Here is a 15,525-nt window from a genome sequence, read left to right on the forward strand (position 1 = left end):
AGTCGAGTTTGCAGCATGGAGTTGAGCAAAGGGAAATAGCCCATGTAGGGACTATCTTCATATGCTGACACTTTCTAAGATTTTGCTATCTCCAATTTGACTGGCTAATAGGGCAAGATGAGAAGCAGTGTTTCCCTTCATGACAGAGAAGTTTCCAGGGAAGAGGGGAAAACAGTTGGCTGTTTGGGAAACAAGAAAGAACTCCATGAATGTGGGAGGTTCTGGAGAGAAGTGAACTGACAGACTCTGGGTTGAAGGTTTACTGTGTCCTCTGCCTTGAAGAAAAGCTTTTGACTTTCTAAAAGTCTTTGTATACTTCTAGCCTATGTTTTACATGTTCTTTTATAATCTAAATTTTTTTAAGTTAGCATTATTTTATGTGGACTTTCTGTGTATTCACATAGCCTAGCTTTTTTTAATCCCACTGCATTAATAGTTACATAGTTTACTTAAATATTTCTCTGTCATTTGCTGATCATGTGAGTTGTTTCGAGTTAGTCCATATTAGAAAGAGTACAAATAAAATGATGTTTTTACAGGCTTTCTTTGTGTCCTGGTTCCAAAATAGGAATTACTGGATCTTTATATGAATAGTCGGTGTGTCTTTCTCATATTGGCATGGTGTTTTTTGAAAATATCATATTAATTAACTGTGTCACCAGCCCCACCAAACAGTGGGTTTTATGATCTTTAAAACGTTTTTCTCATTTTATCAGCTGAGGCACTACTACATAGCTGTTTCATTTTGCTAAAGCCAAACATCATGGCAAATGTCGGTTTGCTGTTTTCTCTTGGAAACTCTTATTCATATCTTCTGCCCGTTTGTGTCCTAGAGATTGGGTATTTACCTACTACCTTTGTATGGTTTTAAAATATGTGAAATAGTTTAACATTGTAACTAGTTTAGTCATTTTCACCTTGTTTACTGTCTTTAGCCAGTAAAAATACATTGAGATCTGCAGGGTGTGTCACATGAATGTAAACATATTTTTCCCAGAGTTGTATGCCCCCTAGAAAGTAGTCAGGTTTGAGCTGTCACCAGAGCGGGCAGGTGCTGCCCCAGGGGGGCGTGGATCAAAATTAGGAAACAAATTAGCTGGAGTGGCAGGGCGTTTGGCTGTCCTGCCAAGCCTGTGAATTTGGTCGAGATGCTGAAAGAATAATAATCCGTGACACATTTGTCAAGTCGTATCAAGAAGTGGGCTAGACATCAAAACTAGGCAAGTATGGGACAGAAATATGCTTTTGTGCTCAGGCTGGGCTTTCTTAGCATCCTGCTCTCATCTTAGAGAAACAAAGTCACTGGAGCATGTGGTGGCTTCGTGGCACCGCTGCCACTGGCTCTTGGGTCCCTGTCCTTTAACTAGTGGTGAAATCCTCAACAATCCAATGAAAATTGCTGAGGGTGAACGCATATTAAAAACACATCAGTTTTTATGTGCATATCAGTTCTTGCACCACTCCTGTTTTAAAATTAGAGCAGTTACGCAGATTAAATGCTCTGTGGGGGGTGTGTGTGTGTGTGTGTGTGTGTGTGTGTGTGTGTATGTATATATATAAAATGTATCCTCTTACAGACGTACTTTTTTCCCACAAAATATCTGTTGACTTACGTGGTCTGGAGAATTGAAAGAGCTGTTTTTTCAAATCTGCCTCTAATGTGTGCTTTCCAGTTTAAATACAGTTCACTGAAATATTTTCTTTCCAGTCTCCAGAGAATACAGAGGGCAAGGATGGATCCAAAGTAACTAAACAGGAGGTAAGTGTATCTTTGACTTCCTGTATTTAATTATTTTAACTGGAATTTTTTTTTAACATTGTGAGGATTGTATGCATCTGAATGAATGCAATTCTGAATAAGGCTGTTGAGACTACATAAACCAGAGATAAAAGTGTCACTGTGCAGCATTGCTTGGCGCAGGTAAATTTCAGTTGAGATCACTGATGAGACATTTTCCACTTACTATGTTGTTTATGTTTCTACCTGTCGGTCCTGCTGTCTGTTAAAGTAGATACTGAGAATTCCTTCTGGGCAAAGAGCGAGATAATAGGTAAATTCATCAAGGAGAACAAAGTCTGCCTTTCACAGCAAGGAAATGAAAGATGGTTGATTTAATAAATTCTCTGCTCCAGTGAGTGAATTACACATTTCTTTTTTAGTTCTGAATATTTGCCTAAAAGGAGTCATCTCTAGAGTCAAAAACTGTGGAAGGACACACGAAATGTCGAAATACTGAACTTTTTCTTTTTTTTTAATCAGGAATATTCTTAGGGCTTTGGATAATGAATTGGGCAACAATTCAAAGAAACTCTGTATTAAAATACAGAAACCTCCAAAAAACTAAGAAATTGAGAGAGATGGTTGCATTTACCCACTGTGGTAATATCATGAACTTCTAAAAGGAGATGGATGAAAAAGTAGCAAATTAGAGGCTAACTCTGATGACAGCCATTCACTTTTGCACAGAGCTTTACAGTGTGTGGAACAACTGCAGTTCTTACCCTTGAACTTATAAACTAAAAGAGGTCACGTGAAAGACAGAAACAGTATTTAGTTACAGATTCTTTGATTGAGGGATTCATATTGTGGTTTAATAATTCAGAGGAGTTTGTCATGCATAGCAGAACCGCTCAACAAATGTGTACACGGAAATTTGTTCTGCCAAATGGAAAACCTTTAACAGAATCTATAACTAAATCAATGTAAAAGCCAAACGAACAAAACTGCCTGTCACCAAGGCCCCACCATTCATTGACCCAGCATTTAGTGTCACAGAGTTTGGGAGGTGAAGTTTCTACTCTCAGGTCAAGTTACTAAACACATGCTCGGACGAACCAAAAAATGATATGTGCTTGGATTTTCTTAAAAATGGCAAAACTATAAATTGTAGGGCAGTTGGCTAAGTATAACAGATCTTAATGTTTTTGGATTTGGACACAAAATGCGTTTGGATTTTTCCTTTAGGAACTGCTATTTAAATGGATCTGTCAGTCAGAAAACCTAGAAACCATTACACATGATAGATCTTGGATAGTGCTCACTGTCTTTTCCAGCCTTCTACACGGAGCAGCCAGGCTGGTTAGAATATATGTAAAAGATTCTTGCTTATACAGCTGTCTTATACATATTCTATTAGCCCCAGAATTTTAGTTTTTTATGTTATTTATATATTTTATTATTTTTAATATTTTATATTATTGCACGTACTACATCGTGGCCAACAAAAATCGTTCCTAGAAAACACTCTTTCCCGGTCATGTAAGCTATGACCAGATTAAAACTCATGATTTGTCTTCAGGACATCAACGCGCTTGTTTGAAAAGTGAAAAGGTCAGCCAGCTGGTGGTTTAGGGTAAGAACTCTCAAACAGTATATTGATTGATTCCCCCACCACCACCAAAATTGACTGAATTTTCTAGTTATGTCATTGTGTATGCACAGCCTTGACTATAGTGAATAGATATCAGTCACAAAGCGGGATCCTGTATTGAAAATCCTCTTCCACTGCCATGATGTGTGAAGGGCATGGTGCAGAGTATAGTTTTTGGATAATAAATGACCAAAACAGTACATTAAAAGCCTTTCCCTTGGCAGTTTGCAAAACCCTTTCACATTTGTTATTTTATCTGATCCATTTAATAACCCTGAGATGAGGGCAGAGCACATTCATTCCTCAACAGCAATGTATTGTGTACCTTTAATGTTCCAAGCACTGTTCTGGGCTCTGCAGAATCCACAGTGAACCAAAGAAGGAAAATCTCTTCCTTCATGCAGCTTCCATTTTAGTGGGGGGAGAAAGAGAGTAAAATAAAATCATTGGATATTTGCTATGAAGAAAAATAAAACCAGGAAAGGGAATAATGAATATCAGAGAATTGCTATTTTTGGTAACAGATAGGCAGATGTTATTATGTCCAGCTTTACTAGAGGGAACAAGGTCCTGAGAGAAATACATTATTTTCCACAGGTGTCACAACTTGTATATTGCAGAACCAGGAAAATTATCTGAGCCCTGATTCAAAATCCTCTGTCCTCTAGGGCACCTGGCTGGCTCAGTAGGTTGAGCGTCCGACTTCGGCTCAGGTCATGATCTCATGGTCCGTGAGTTCAAGCCCTGCATCACACTCTGTGCTGACAACTCAGAACCTGGAGCCTGCTTCTGATTCTGTGTCTCCCTCTCTCTCGGCCCCTCTGCCACTTGTGCTCTGTCTCTGTCTCTCTCTCTCAAAAACTAAATAAACACAAAAAACAAAATCCTCTGTCCTCATGCCACTTTTGTGGTAATCATAAAAACATGGTTATCCAGTGCCTTTTCTCTGTCCTCTCCATTCCTTAGCCAATGCTCTGATATCCATGTTTCCCCACTTCCCATTTTTGCAAAGAAGTTAATTTCTTTTCTTTTTTCTTTTTTTAATTTTTGTTCATTTTTGAAAGAGAGAGGCAGGGCACAAGCAGGGGTGGGCGGAGAGAGAGGGGGACACAGAATCTGAAGCAGGCTCCAGGCTCTGAGCTGTCAGCCCAGAGCCCGACACGGGGCTGAAACTCACAAACCGTGAGATCATGACCTGAGCCGAAGTCAGAGCTCAACCAACTGAGCCACCCAGGTGTCCCAGCAAAGAAGTTAATTTCCGTTTCGCTCCTCATTTATCTTTGGAAATTAAAAGCAACTTGACTTTTGGTGTTTGTTTGCAAGTACACATGGTCCCTGACTTGTGATGGTTTGACTTAAAATTTTTGGCTTTACTGTGGTGCAAAAGCAATACTCATTCAGTAGAAACCATGCTTCCTGGTTTGCTCTTTTCCCAGACTAGCTGTACGTGGCATGGTGTGCCCTTGTGATGCTGGGCACTGGCAGTGAGCCGCAGCTCCTAGTCAGCCCTGTGATCATGAGGGTGAACAACCGATACACTAACAACCCTCTGTACCCACACAGCCGTTCTGTTTTCCACTTTCAGTCCCGTATCCAATAAATTACGTGAGAGATTCAACACTTTATTATAAAATAGGCTTTATGTTAGATGACTGTGCCCAACTGTAGGCTAATATACATGTTCTGGGCACATTTAAGGGAGGCTCAGCTTTGATGTTCAGTAGGTTAGCTATATTAAACGCATTTTCAACTGAAGACATTTTCAACTTACTGGCTTTATCAGGATGTAACTCCATTGGAAGTTGAGGAAAATCTGTACATGGTCAAACTTAGAAGCATTAAGAAATCTTATAAAAATAAACATACGTCCAGACTCCATGGGAATGGCACATATGTTTCAAGCAATATTCAGCAAAGTCCAGTGATTCTACTTGAATCCAGCTACACCAGTGAACTTTGCCATAGCGAAATAAGACTTCCATGTTCTTTTGCAACCAGGACGTTAAAGTAAAAGGCTCTGTGTCTTTTGGAGTAGACTTCACCAGAATTTGCTCCAACCCAGGAGCAAATGATGAATTAATCAAATGCTTTTTGAAGAATTTCATTTACCCAGCACCTATACACCACATTGACAAACCCTCCCATTCTTTGTCTCTGTAACTCTTGGTGACATACCATTCTGAAAGTCTTCTTTCCTCCTCTGATAACCACTTTTGGCCACTTCTCCTGAAGATTCACCATCAACAAATTGGGAGAAATTCTTATTAGCTCTTTTTTCATAGTAGCCCTGCCCAACAGTCTGAGTCTCAAGGGAATACTTAAAATTCTAGTGCTCTAAGGAGGAAAAAAATAGCAGTCTAGTCTATTTTATATCCAATAAATATAGCCCAATCATTTATAGATTTTAAGGCTGTGAAAGCTGATGGAACTTTCCAGGAAGGTGTACATGCTTGCATGCATAACCATGCTGCTGACTGTGAGTGAAAGGTTCGTCTCAGCCTCCACTGTTTGCAGTGAAAAAGAAAATCTCTTATGATGGTTGCTGGAAAGGAAAATTTGAGAAAAATCCTTTTTTTATAGCATAGAAAGAAGAGCTGGTAAATTTTAGACAGGAAGTCGTAAAATGATTTTACAGTAAAAGATGTGCTTTTTAGAGATGGTTGGTTTAGACAGCCTGGAGAGGCAGGCCTTGTTTTTGCATTAATTTCCTAGGCTTTTTATTTTGAAACTCTTGTACTGGGCCTGAATTATAAAAAGATAGGGAGTCCTTTGGATCAGAACAGCTTTCAGGCCCTGCAGAGCAGTGCTTGCTTAGGTTGGAATGTTTCTGGAAATCCCAGAGGGCTCTCTGACATCCGCCTCTTCAGTTTGCCCAGGTGTTCCCATGGAAAAGAAAGGAGCAACAGCACCAGAGCTGGAAAATCTGTCACATGATTTGGCTTTACTTCAATGAGATTTTCCTCAGGACAACTGCTTGGTGGATAGGAAGGCAGTGATGAGTAATAGTTAATATATTGGCTTCTTTTCAGGCACTAAACTAGACAGTATCCGAGTAGTGGCCTTAGCACACCTCACCTCAAGGTCACACTAGTACACATTTCTGGTGCTTACCCATGAGAAGTGCAATAGGGGTACAGATGTGAGATAGATGAGGTGAACAGTGAGGTAAGGCCAAGGCGGTACACATAAGTCAACACCAAGTGGAGAGGGGTTCAAATAAGGTCCTTTCACCCCTTCTGAGCATAGAGGCTGCCATTTTTTCCCTTAGAGGGTATATTTTCTGAGCACTCTTCTGCCAGCTATGCTTCGCTTGGGAGATGGTGGTGTAGTTCTTCAGGCCATGCGGAAGCATCAAAGATGAACTCTGTTTGGTAATTAGTGGATGCTCCTTTGCTCATCCGGGTTCAAAAGAGCATCTGAAGAAGCACAAGTTACGCGCTTGCTGCCTGGTTTGGTTGTTACTGTTGTCTTTTCTTTGATGATACCCAGTTCATTGCAATTAACCGTACTGAGAAAGGCAGCACAGGATTTGGGTTCTGGTTCCCTGCGACTCATGGGTGTGTTTTCATGAATGCACCCATCAGTGCACTTACGATAATCCTAGCAGACACCGTGGTATTTCCTGTGGGGCGTGTGATACAGGCATGCCTCCCATACTACATGTTGCACTGTACATCCCCTTACCTGGTGCCGTGAATATATCATGGCCACCACTTCACCGACACAGTCTCCTAGTCTCTGCACATTCTGTTAGCTGGCCTTAAGTCCAGCTCTGATTTTTCTTCAGGACCCCAGGGTTAAAATTATTCATGGAGGCTCTGGCCCTTCATTTCCTTCTGTAGTTTAAAGAGAGATGAGTTTAGCTTCCTCTGGCTATTTTCAGCCAGAAAGTTCTGAGGTGTGAAGACGGCATGAAATATTTCTTCCAGTTTGGCCTGACCAGCTGACCTATGCTGACCTCAGCACAGCTTCGAGAATTCCATAATTCCTTGCAATTGTGGCACGGGTTCCTCCTGACCATCTTTGCTGACCCCTTTAAAGAAATTATTTGAAACATTTAAGCTATTGTAAGGGGGCAAAGTCTGTATAAGGCAGCCTGAATTAGGGAAAAGATTGGAGTTCATTTTTTCAGCAAGTATTTTTGAGAATCTACATGCTAGGTGGTACGCATACTATTCTACCAGAGACAGAGCAGTGAGTAAAACAGACAGAGTATGGAGTATTTATTTCTGGAACACTTTTCAAGAAAGGCAGTTATACTTTCAGAATGTGAAATCCCCTGGGGAGCCATCTTTTGCTGATGGTAAGTAGAATATCAGTTCTGTATGCTTATTTCTGAAACTCCTAGAACCGTTGTTGCTATTTTAAATTTTCTTTGCGGCCTCATTTGCTTAATTTGCATCCTTGAAGAGAAAAAGATTTCCTTAAAAATACTAATCTCAACCCAGTTTTTCTAAATTTTCTCAACTTCCAAATTAAAAGGAAAGATTAGTGAACCTTTTACTCTATCTCAATCTTTCATTAAACATATGCATTTAGCAGATAAATAAATGTGCTTATTTTGTTACAGATAAGAGGAAGCATTTCTTGTGAACTGCCTAAGATTTATAGTCATTCTCTTTTCTAACATAGTAACAAGTCAGGGAACTCCTATTTTGGTTTCTACACAATTATGTAACTCTTCTTTTGTATTAATTTATAAGTTTTAGTTCTATTTGTAAGGAACAAGAGTCAGACCGGAACTAGTTCTTAAATAGCTCCTCAATTCTTGTATTGTCATTTTTATCACACAAGTAGATTACGGGTCAGAACCTAAATTAATCTTCCTTTCTTTTTCTTACCCACAACACCCTTAATTAGGAGAGGCCATTTCTTTGAATAGTGTGTCTGCACCTCTTTAGAAAACTTCCTGTTGAGTATTATGGTTCCCAGGGCACTTGAAGTATGTTTTAGTATGCTTGCTCACCTGGAGAGGTAATGGGAGTCATACATTACACTCTTTCAACAAAGTAAGATACCAAGAATAAATTTTTAAAAATCAGCTGGGTTGTGTCTAATAAAACTGTATATTTTTCCATTTCCTTTGTAGCCTACCAGACGGTCTGCCAGATTGTCAGCGGTGAGTACTTTAGAACCCCCTTGTTGTTAGTTCTTATGAGTAAATATTCCCTCTGTTCAGGACAAAGCAGCAGAAGGAAGATTAAGGTGTTATTTCCCTTGAGTTTTTTTGTTTCCTTTTTGGAAATCAACGTGGGTCACAATCTGTGGCAAATGTGACTGGTGTTGCCAAGCAATTCAGTTGATCAGATATGTCAGTGAAAAGTAGCTGCCAGCCCCATTACCAGGCGTACAAAGCCCAGGAAGGTGTTTGATATTTCTAGATCTCTGAAACAAAAGAAGCACATTAGCAAAGTCCTACCCTTCTGATTCTGCGTATGATGTGCTAAAGTGGAGATGAATTACGATCCTCTCTCCACGGCCTATACTTTATTCAGAAACATGCTAAAAGTCATCGGAATCCATGCGCTCTAGTCCCATTTCAGAACTAGAGAATCGTTGGAAAAGTAATGATTCCACTTTGCCACTCAGAGTCTCCCTCTGTGGGCCAGGCCTGGGGAAGAGACCAGGGTTAAGATCATTAAAGCTGGGATGGGCAGCTGTGACCAAGCCTTGGCCATGAATGCGCTCCAGGCCTTCTCACCAGGCTGTGCTCCCTGCTGGCTCTTGTGGTCCTCCTTGCCGCCCTGCAGAGGTACCAGCCATTACTCTGCCACGAGAGGTCAGCCTGGCTCTCTGGTGGAGGATGTTGGTTAAAATAGCCGCAGCCCTTGCTGAGACCTGAGATGTAGGAGGAAAGGCACTGGCTTCTTGGCTGGCAGGAGCTGCTAGCTGCTTTAGCCTTCAGGGGAGCATGGATTTCATGTCAGCCAACACCTGTGCCTGGCACAGTATAGGGAATCAATGCAGAAAGGGCTATGAGGGCACTCACAAGTTCCGAAGTATAGCCAATTTGGGGTTGGGTGAGACAGTTTCACGTAAGTCCCAACCTAAGGAAGCAACATCAGAGCCACTGGAAAGATGAAGAGCCGGGAGATGTAGTTGTGTGTGCACACAATTAATCTGGATTCTGCCGAAGTCCCTCAAGATGGTGTGCTCTATCCAATATTAACTCTCACCATTGTTCAGTACTTATGTTTTAACTTCCGTTAGGCTTAGCTGTAGATTGTACTACAGGCCCTTGTATTCTGTGGATCTCTGTCCCATTAAGGGAGTAGACCTTGTAAGTCAAATAAAAATCAAAATTTAAAACAAGGCTTTTCCTGAGCACCATGAACCAGCAGTATAAGCACCTTCCACTGAGATCATTGCCTGTGGTGCTGACACAGAGCCTCCTCGGTGGCCAGTGGGATTACAGCCTGCAAAATCTCATCTTTTCCTGTTCCATCAAAACACTTAAATGCTGAATGGAGGAGAGGTCTATCTTTACAGAAAATACAAAAGGAAATCATTTGCTGTGAATTGTGACAACAAATACATGTTAATGCAATATATCAAAGCCTCACATTACAAAATTTTTTAAATTCTGAAAACTTAGTAGCCATGCAAGCTGCTGTTTAGGGTACAGACTACAGATTCAGGTGGTAAGAAGCTTAATAAAAATATCCCTTACTTTTCAGACCCAGTTGTCCTTTTTTATTTGAAAAGTCCTAACAGCCAATCTTCTGGAATTGAACTGTCTACAATTTTACTTTATACGTTTGATGAACAGGGCCAGATTCAATATGAACCTGAACCACCTACAGGCACCGGGGACGAACATGTATTTTCTCCAGAGGGGGATATCCTGGGCAGTGTTTTCTGTTTAAAAGCCATTCTCCCTAGTGTTGGGAGAGATGTACACTTATTTTTTTCTAGCTTGATGAGAGAAATATTTGCCCTAAAATAGCTATAGAAAAGCAGAGGCTTTAATGGGTTATCTTCCCCCGTGTCCTCATGTGCCCCTACCCACCCCCGTCTCAGTGCCCTGGAAAGCAGGTGAGGGCTGAAGCTCTATATGTTATGGAGGGAACCATGGCCACAGGGCAAGCAGTGCTCATGGCAGCAGGGAAGAGAACCGCATGAAGCAAGAGAAAAATAGTTGCTTAGTGGACTCTTTGGCTAAGTTTAAGAGAAATCTTAAACTTTGGGAGCTAACAGTGGACATTTTATTATAATCATGTTCTTGATAAAAAGCTCTAGAGGCAAATAAGCCTAGTGTCTGGGTGGGCGAGAGATTCTTCTCACCTTGAGCTGGCATTGGAGAGGATGCGAATAGGAAGAAGCTGAAGCTTGGCTACAGAACTTGAAATTGACATCAGAGGTGGAAGGATGTGGAAATGATTTTGAAATACTTCACAGGCAGCGGTCTTCATTACCGGATGGGCTTTGCCTGCAATTGTGCTGTGATTTCTAGACTGTTGGGAAGGCCAGTGTGACTGAATTCATTGAGTCATTTGGCCGAGGGCCTGAGTCATTCCTCTTGCTGCTGTGCTGTGATCAAAGGAAGTACAGAGACATCAGAGCTAGAAGCTTAAACCTGTTCCTGGAGAGCTACTCTGGACTGGGGAATAAAGAGTCGGCTTTTAAATCTCACCTGCTGTTCACTTGAGAACCCAGGATGAAAATAGTCACGAAATGCACGGATCTTTATGCTGCTACCTGATGCTGAAAATAGAAAGAGGTTTTGTTTTTTGTTTTTTGTTTTTTTTTTAAATGAACAAAATCGTAGTCAAAATGAACTAGTGTCTTCTGCAGTCTCGTTGCATTCCTTTTGGTCTCGAGGGTTGTCTTTTTCAGTATTTGTGTAATTTATCTTTGCAGAAACCTGCTCCACCCAAACCTGAACCTAAACCAAGAAAAACGTCTGCTAAGGTAAGAGGTGCTCCTTTGACTGACTTTGGCCTTTTAAACAATGAATAAATTATAATTTTGTATCGAAAAATCCCCCAAGGAAAAATCACATGTAATGATTCGGGCTAAATGTACTGACTAGGAAACTGTCACCATTGTTACAAAAGGCATAAAGCACGGTTTTACGCTTTCCCAGGAAAGTGTTTCCCATTTGGTCAGTAAAGGCGAAGGAAGTCAGAGCATGGTGCTTGGAGAAGCCGCCTGTCCAGGAGGGTTTGTTAGCAGTGCGCCAGGGCGGCTCGGGAGGTGGGAGGCTGGGCCCTGGTATTGCAGCTGCCAGTAGCTCAAGGGCTTGGGGGAGGGGATCTGACTTCATATAACTGGTCTTAGTGGCTTAGTCTGATGACTGACATGTAATAATTAACACTAGCCAATAATTAATATCAGCAAACATTTATATGGCTCTTATACTATGCCAGACCCTGTTCTACTTGCTTTTCTTATGAAACCCTCGCATCAACCCTATGAGGTAGGTACACATACCCCATTTTGCAGACAAGGAAACAAGCAGAGAGGTATGAAGAAACTTGTCCCAAATTGCTTTTCTGTACTCTGCCCTTCAGAGCAGTGTTGTGAATTGTCTGAAACGATGTGTATTTGTGCCATGGGTAGGTGATTCTGAAGCAGAACTCGCCCCTGTGGCTTAGTCTTCAAATCAGGAACTTTTCTGGGCACCTGGGTGGCTCAGTCAATTGGGCATCTGACCCTTGATTTCGGCTCGGATCATGATCTCACAGTTCGTGGGCTCGAGCCCCACATCAGACTCTGCGCTCCCTGACAGTGCGGAGCCTGCTTGGAATTCTCTCTCTCCCTCTCTCCCTTCCCCTCCCCTGTTCGTGCACATGCTCTCGCTCTCTCTCTCAAAATACATATATATATATACTTGTTTTTAACAATCAGGAACTTTTCTTCACCTGGTACTTCATTTTCAAGCATTTTCTCAGCCTTCTAGTCACTCAAGCCCCACGTCCCCACATGAGGTGTTTCTCTTGCTGGCTTCTTTCCTGGTTTCTGCCTCCTCCATCACTTCCCACTGCTGGTGCCCTCCACGGCAGAACCACTTCTCTGTAGTGAGAGAGGAGGCCCACTGAACAAATACATGAGGAGAATCACCACCTTTTTCCCAGAGGAGAAAGTCAGTGGATATTCTAAGCAGCCCATTACATTTTCACAGAGACTCAGTGTAACTCACTCGAGGCACTGCCAAATTGGGTTCCCCTCCCCCTGGAAAGCCACCATGTTGGCCCTGGTTTTGCTTTACCTTGTGTTTGGGCGAGGTTGGCTGATTTTTACTGACATCACACCCTGTCTAACATGCCTTGTTTCCCCTCTATTAGAAAGAACCTGGAACAAAGATTAACAAAGGTGCTAAAGGGAAGAAGGAGGAAAAGCAAGAAGCTGGAAAGGAAGGTACTGCACCATCTGAAAAAGGTGAAACTAAAGCTGAAGAGGTACTTTCCATAAATACCCCCCACTGATTGAATCAGTGTCTTAAAAGAAATTGCTCAATCCTTCAGCCGGTGATAGCACGTTCATAATGACTCTTTTTATTGCCCGTAATGTTATTACAGATCCACATCTCTCGCTCAACTGTTAATGTCTCAACCTCCAGAGGTACCCCACCCAGCACACTGTCAGTAAAGGGGCAGATTGAAACAGTGAGAGTTAAGGGTACAGTAGAAAATTCTGCATGTTTGCAGTGACTAGAATCAGATAGTAGTGTGGTGTTTTTTTTTATTATGAACAGTGGGAGCTTACAGGTAAAGCTTCTGTGGTCGTTTGAAAACCAGAAAGCAATAAATGCAGCCAAGTGTTTGCCTACTATATTCCTGCCTTGTCTGTTTCACACCCAGAGTTGAAATAGGTTTTGCAATCGAGCTGCTAAAAACCAGATGTTCAGAGTGTGTGTGTTGGTCGGGTGGACTTTCTTTTGGCTGATAGTAGCTTTAATAGTAACTGTATCTCCCCCCCCCCCCTTTCTTTTTCACAGGCACAGAAAACTGAATCTGTAGATAACAAGGGAGAATGAATTGTCATGAAAAATTGGGGTTGATTTTATGTACCTCTCGGGGCAACTTTTAAAAGCTATTTTTACCAAGTATTTTGTAAATGCTAATTTTTTAGGATTCTACTAGTTGGCATACAAAAATATATAAGGATGGACATTTTATCTTCTCATAGTCATGCTTTTTTGGAAATTTCCATCATCTTCAAGTAAAATAAATACGAGTTTATTATTGAAAGCTATGTGTAAGATTGATTGAGCATTCCATGCACTTGCTTTAAAAATTGGGTCCTGTGGATACTGTGGTGTTTCTACTGTGCGTATTTAAATTTTTCACGCAGTTTTTCTAGAGCAATAATCAGTGGTGCTTTTGTACCTAGGTTTTATGTGGTTTTAATGAAACATGGATAGTTGTGGCCACCTGCTGACTATTTGTGGTTTAAAATAAAAGGTTTTCTTGCCTGCAAAATACCTGCCTCTTAGTAGTGTCTTTACTATAAATTTGGGCAGTGTTTCATTTTGTTGTTGCAGAAGAGGTGAAGAATATTTCCAGTGCGTGCCATAACAGCATTCCTAATAAGTCAAGTAGGATTATTTCTTAATTCTTGGGCCTGCAAAAATGTTATTATTTTAATGAAACCATCGATGAGTGCTAGTGTGGAAGAATTACATCTAAAACACTTTATATCAGAAGTGGTCAGCAATGATCACCATGTAATAAGCTTTCAATAAAACATTACTTTTTTAAAGTTCTTTATACACAGCGTAGAGTTCTGTTAAACCAGAGAAAAACCATAAACTAGTGCTGATCCTTGAAAACCTCTCCCTTTCAAAATATACTAAATCACATTTTACTAAAATACTTTCCCATTTGTTGAGGACTTCACAGCCTTGAAAGCTCTCTACCCGGCATGACCACATTTTAGCCTTGCATCAAGCTAAGAATGGAGGTAGCATAAGTAATATTAGAGGTCCTTTCTAGGCTAAGAAATGGGGACTTGGATGTTTATGCCTTACTTCAGGAAAGAGAAAAACCAGGATTTGAACCTGGTCTTTCAAATTTTAAACATAGCCTGTCTCGGTCTGTTCAGGCTGCTGTAACAAAATCCGATAGTTTGGGTGTCTCATAAACAAGAGAAACTTATTTCTCACTGTTTTGGACACTGGAAGTCTAATATCAGGGTATCAGCATGGTTTGGTGAGGGCCCTCTTCTAGGTTGTAGAATTCTGTGTGCTTACATTGTGGAAGCTCTCTGGAACCTGTTCACAAGAGTAGTAATCCCATTCATGTGGGCTCCACCGTTGTGATTTAAGCACCTCCAAAAGGCCCCACTTCCTAATACCATCATCTTTGGTGGGTGGGATTTCAACGTAGGAAAATAGGGGGATCACAAGCATTCAGACCATAACAGGCTCCTCTTTCTGGAATGACATAGGTGTGCCGGGAACATAGGAACTACTTTTTTTTCTTTCTTCTTTCTTTCTTTCTTTTTTTAATGTTTATTTTTTGAGAGAGAGGCGAGCAGGGAAGAGACAGAGGCAGACAGAGAATCTGAAGCAGGCTCACTGCTGTGAGCTCAAAGGCAGACGCAGGGCTTGAACCCACGAACCTTGAGATCATGATCTGAGCCAAAGTCAGACACTCAACCTACTGAGCCACTCAGGCACCCCGCCCCCCCCCCCCCAGAGAACTACTTTATAAATACAATTATTTGGTTTTTCTTTGCATTCCTGAGAAGTTTGGAGACTGCATGCGCACCCAAGAAAGCTGAATTCTGGGGATTCCTCTTAGATGAGGACTTGAATCTTTTAAGATGGAAAGTAGCACCTGAATTGCTCAGAGGCTCTTGTAAGGAGGCTGTAATTCCTCAAGGCCTTAGCATATACTGTGGGGGCTCAGAACTTGTGTCAGTGTCCCCAATCTGTCCTTAATCAACTGCATTTACTATCCATATTATATCCAGAAGAATCTTATTCATAGCTTTTTTTTTTTTTTGCTTCTGATTATAAAATGTACCTTAATTTGTGTTGGACATGCTGAACACCACTTTTACCCAAAGAAAAATAGCTGGTATCCAGTGAATACGAAAATATTTTCAATGTGCAGTCAGTACACAGTTGACCTATGTTCCTGGCCTGCTTCCAATTCACAAATGCAGTGTGAACTCCACAGGTCTACTTTTCAAACAATAACAAAAG

At 41.2% G+C, this 15,525-nt stretch overlaps 1 protein-coding gene across 1 annotated transcript; it reads left to right on the plus strand.

Annotated features, from left to right (window-relative positions):
• Positions 1 to 4,839: 4,839 nt before the first annotated feature.
• Positions 4,840 to 13,739, plus strand: HMGN3 (high mobility group nucleosomal binding domain 3). The gene is made up of 5 exons (XM_047103017.1): positions 4,840 to 4,893; positions 8,461 to 8,490; positions 11,232 to 11,282; positions 12,659 to 12,772; positions 13,312 to 13,739. Exons 1-5 carry the CDS (start codon positions 4,840 to 4,842, stop codon positions 13,348 to 13,350), a joined length of 288 nt encoding a protein of 95 aa, XP_046958973.1. The 3' UTR covers positions 13,351 to 13,739.
• Positions 13,740 to 15,525: the final 1,786 nt, after the last annotated feature.

Source organism: Lynx rufus, unplaced genomic scaffold (genome assembly GCF_022079265.1).
Source record: "Lynx rufus isolate CCGP_SWC_20201006 ecotype Redwood Valley unplaced genomic scaffold, mLynRuf1.p SCAF_6, whole genome shotgun sequence".
Lineage (NCBI taxonomy): Eukaryota > Metazoa > Chordata > Mammalia > Carnivora > Felidae > Lynx > Lynx rufus.

Coding starts and splice junctions, on each gene's coding strand:
- HMGN3 (XM_047103017.1), top strand. CDS start 4,840: ATGCTGGGCACTGGCAGTGAGCCGCAGCTCCTAGTCAGCCCTGTGATC. Junction 4,894..8,460: donor TCAGCCCTGTGATCATGAGG/GTGAACAACCGA, acceptor TTTCCTTTGTAG/CCTACCAGACGGTCTGCCAG. Junction 11,283..12,658: donor CAAGAAAAACGTCTGCTAAG/GTAAGAGGTGCT, acceptor CCCCTCTATTAG/AAAGAACCTGGAACAAAGAT.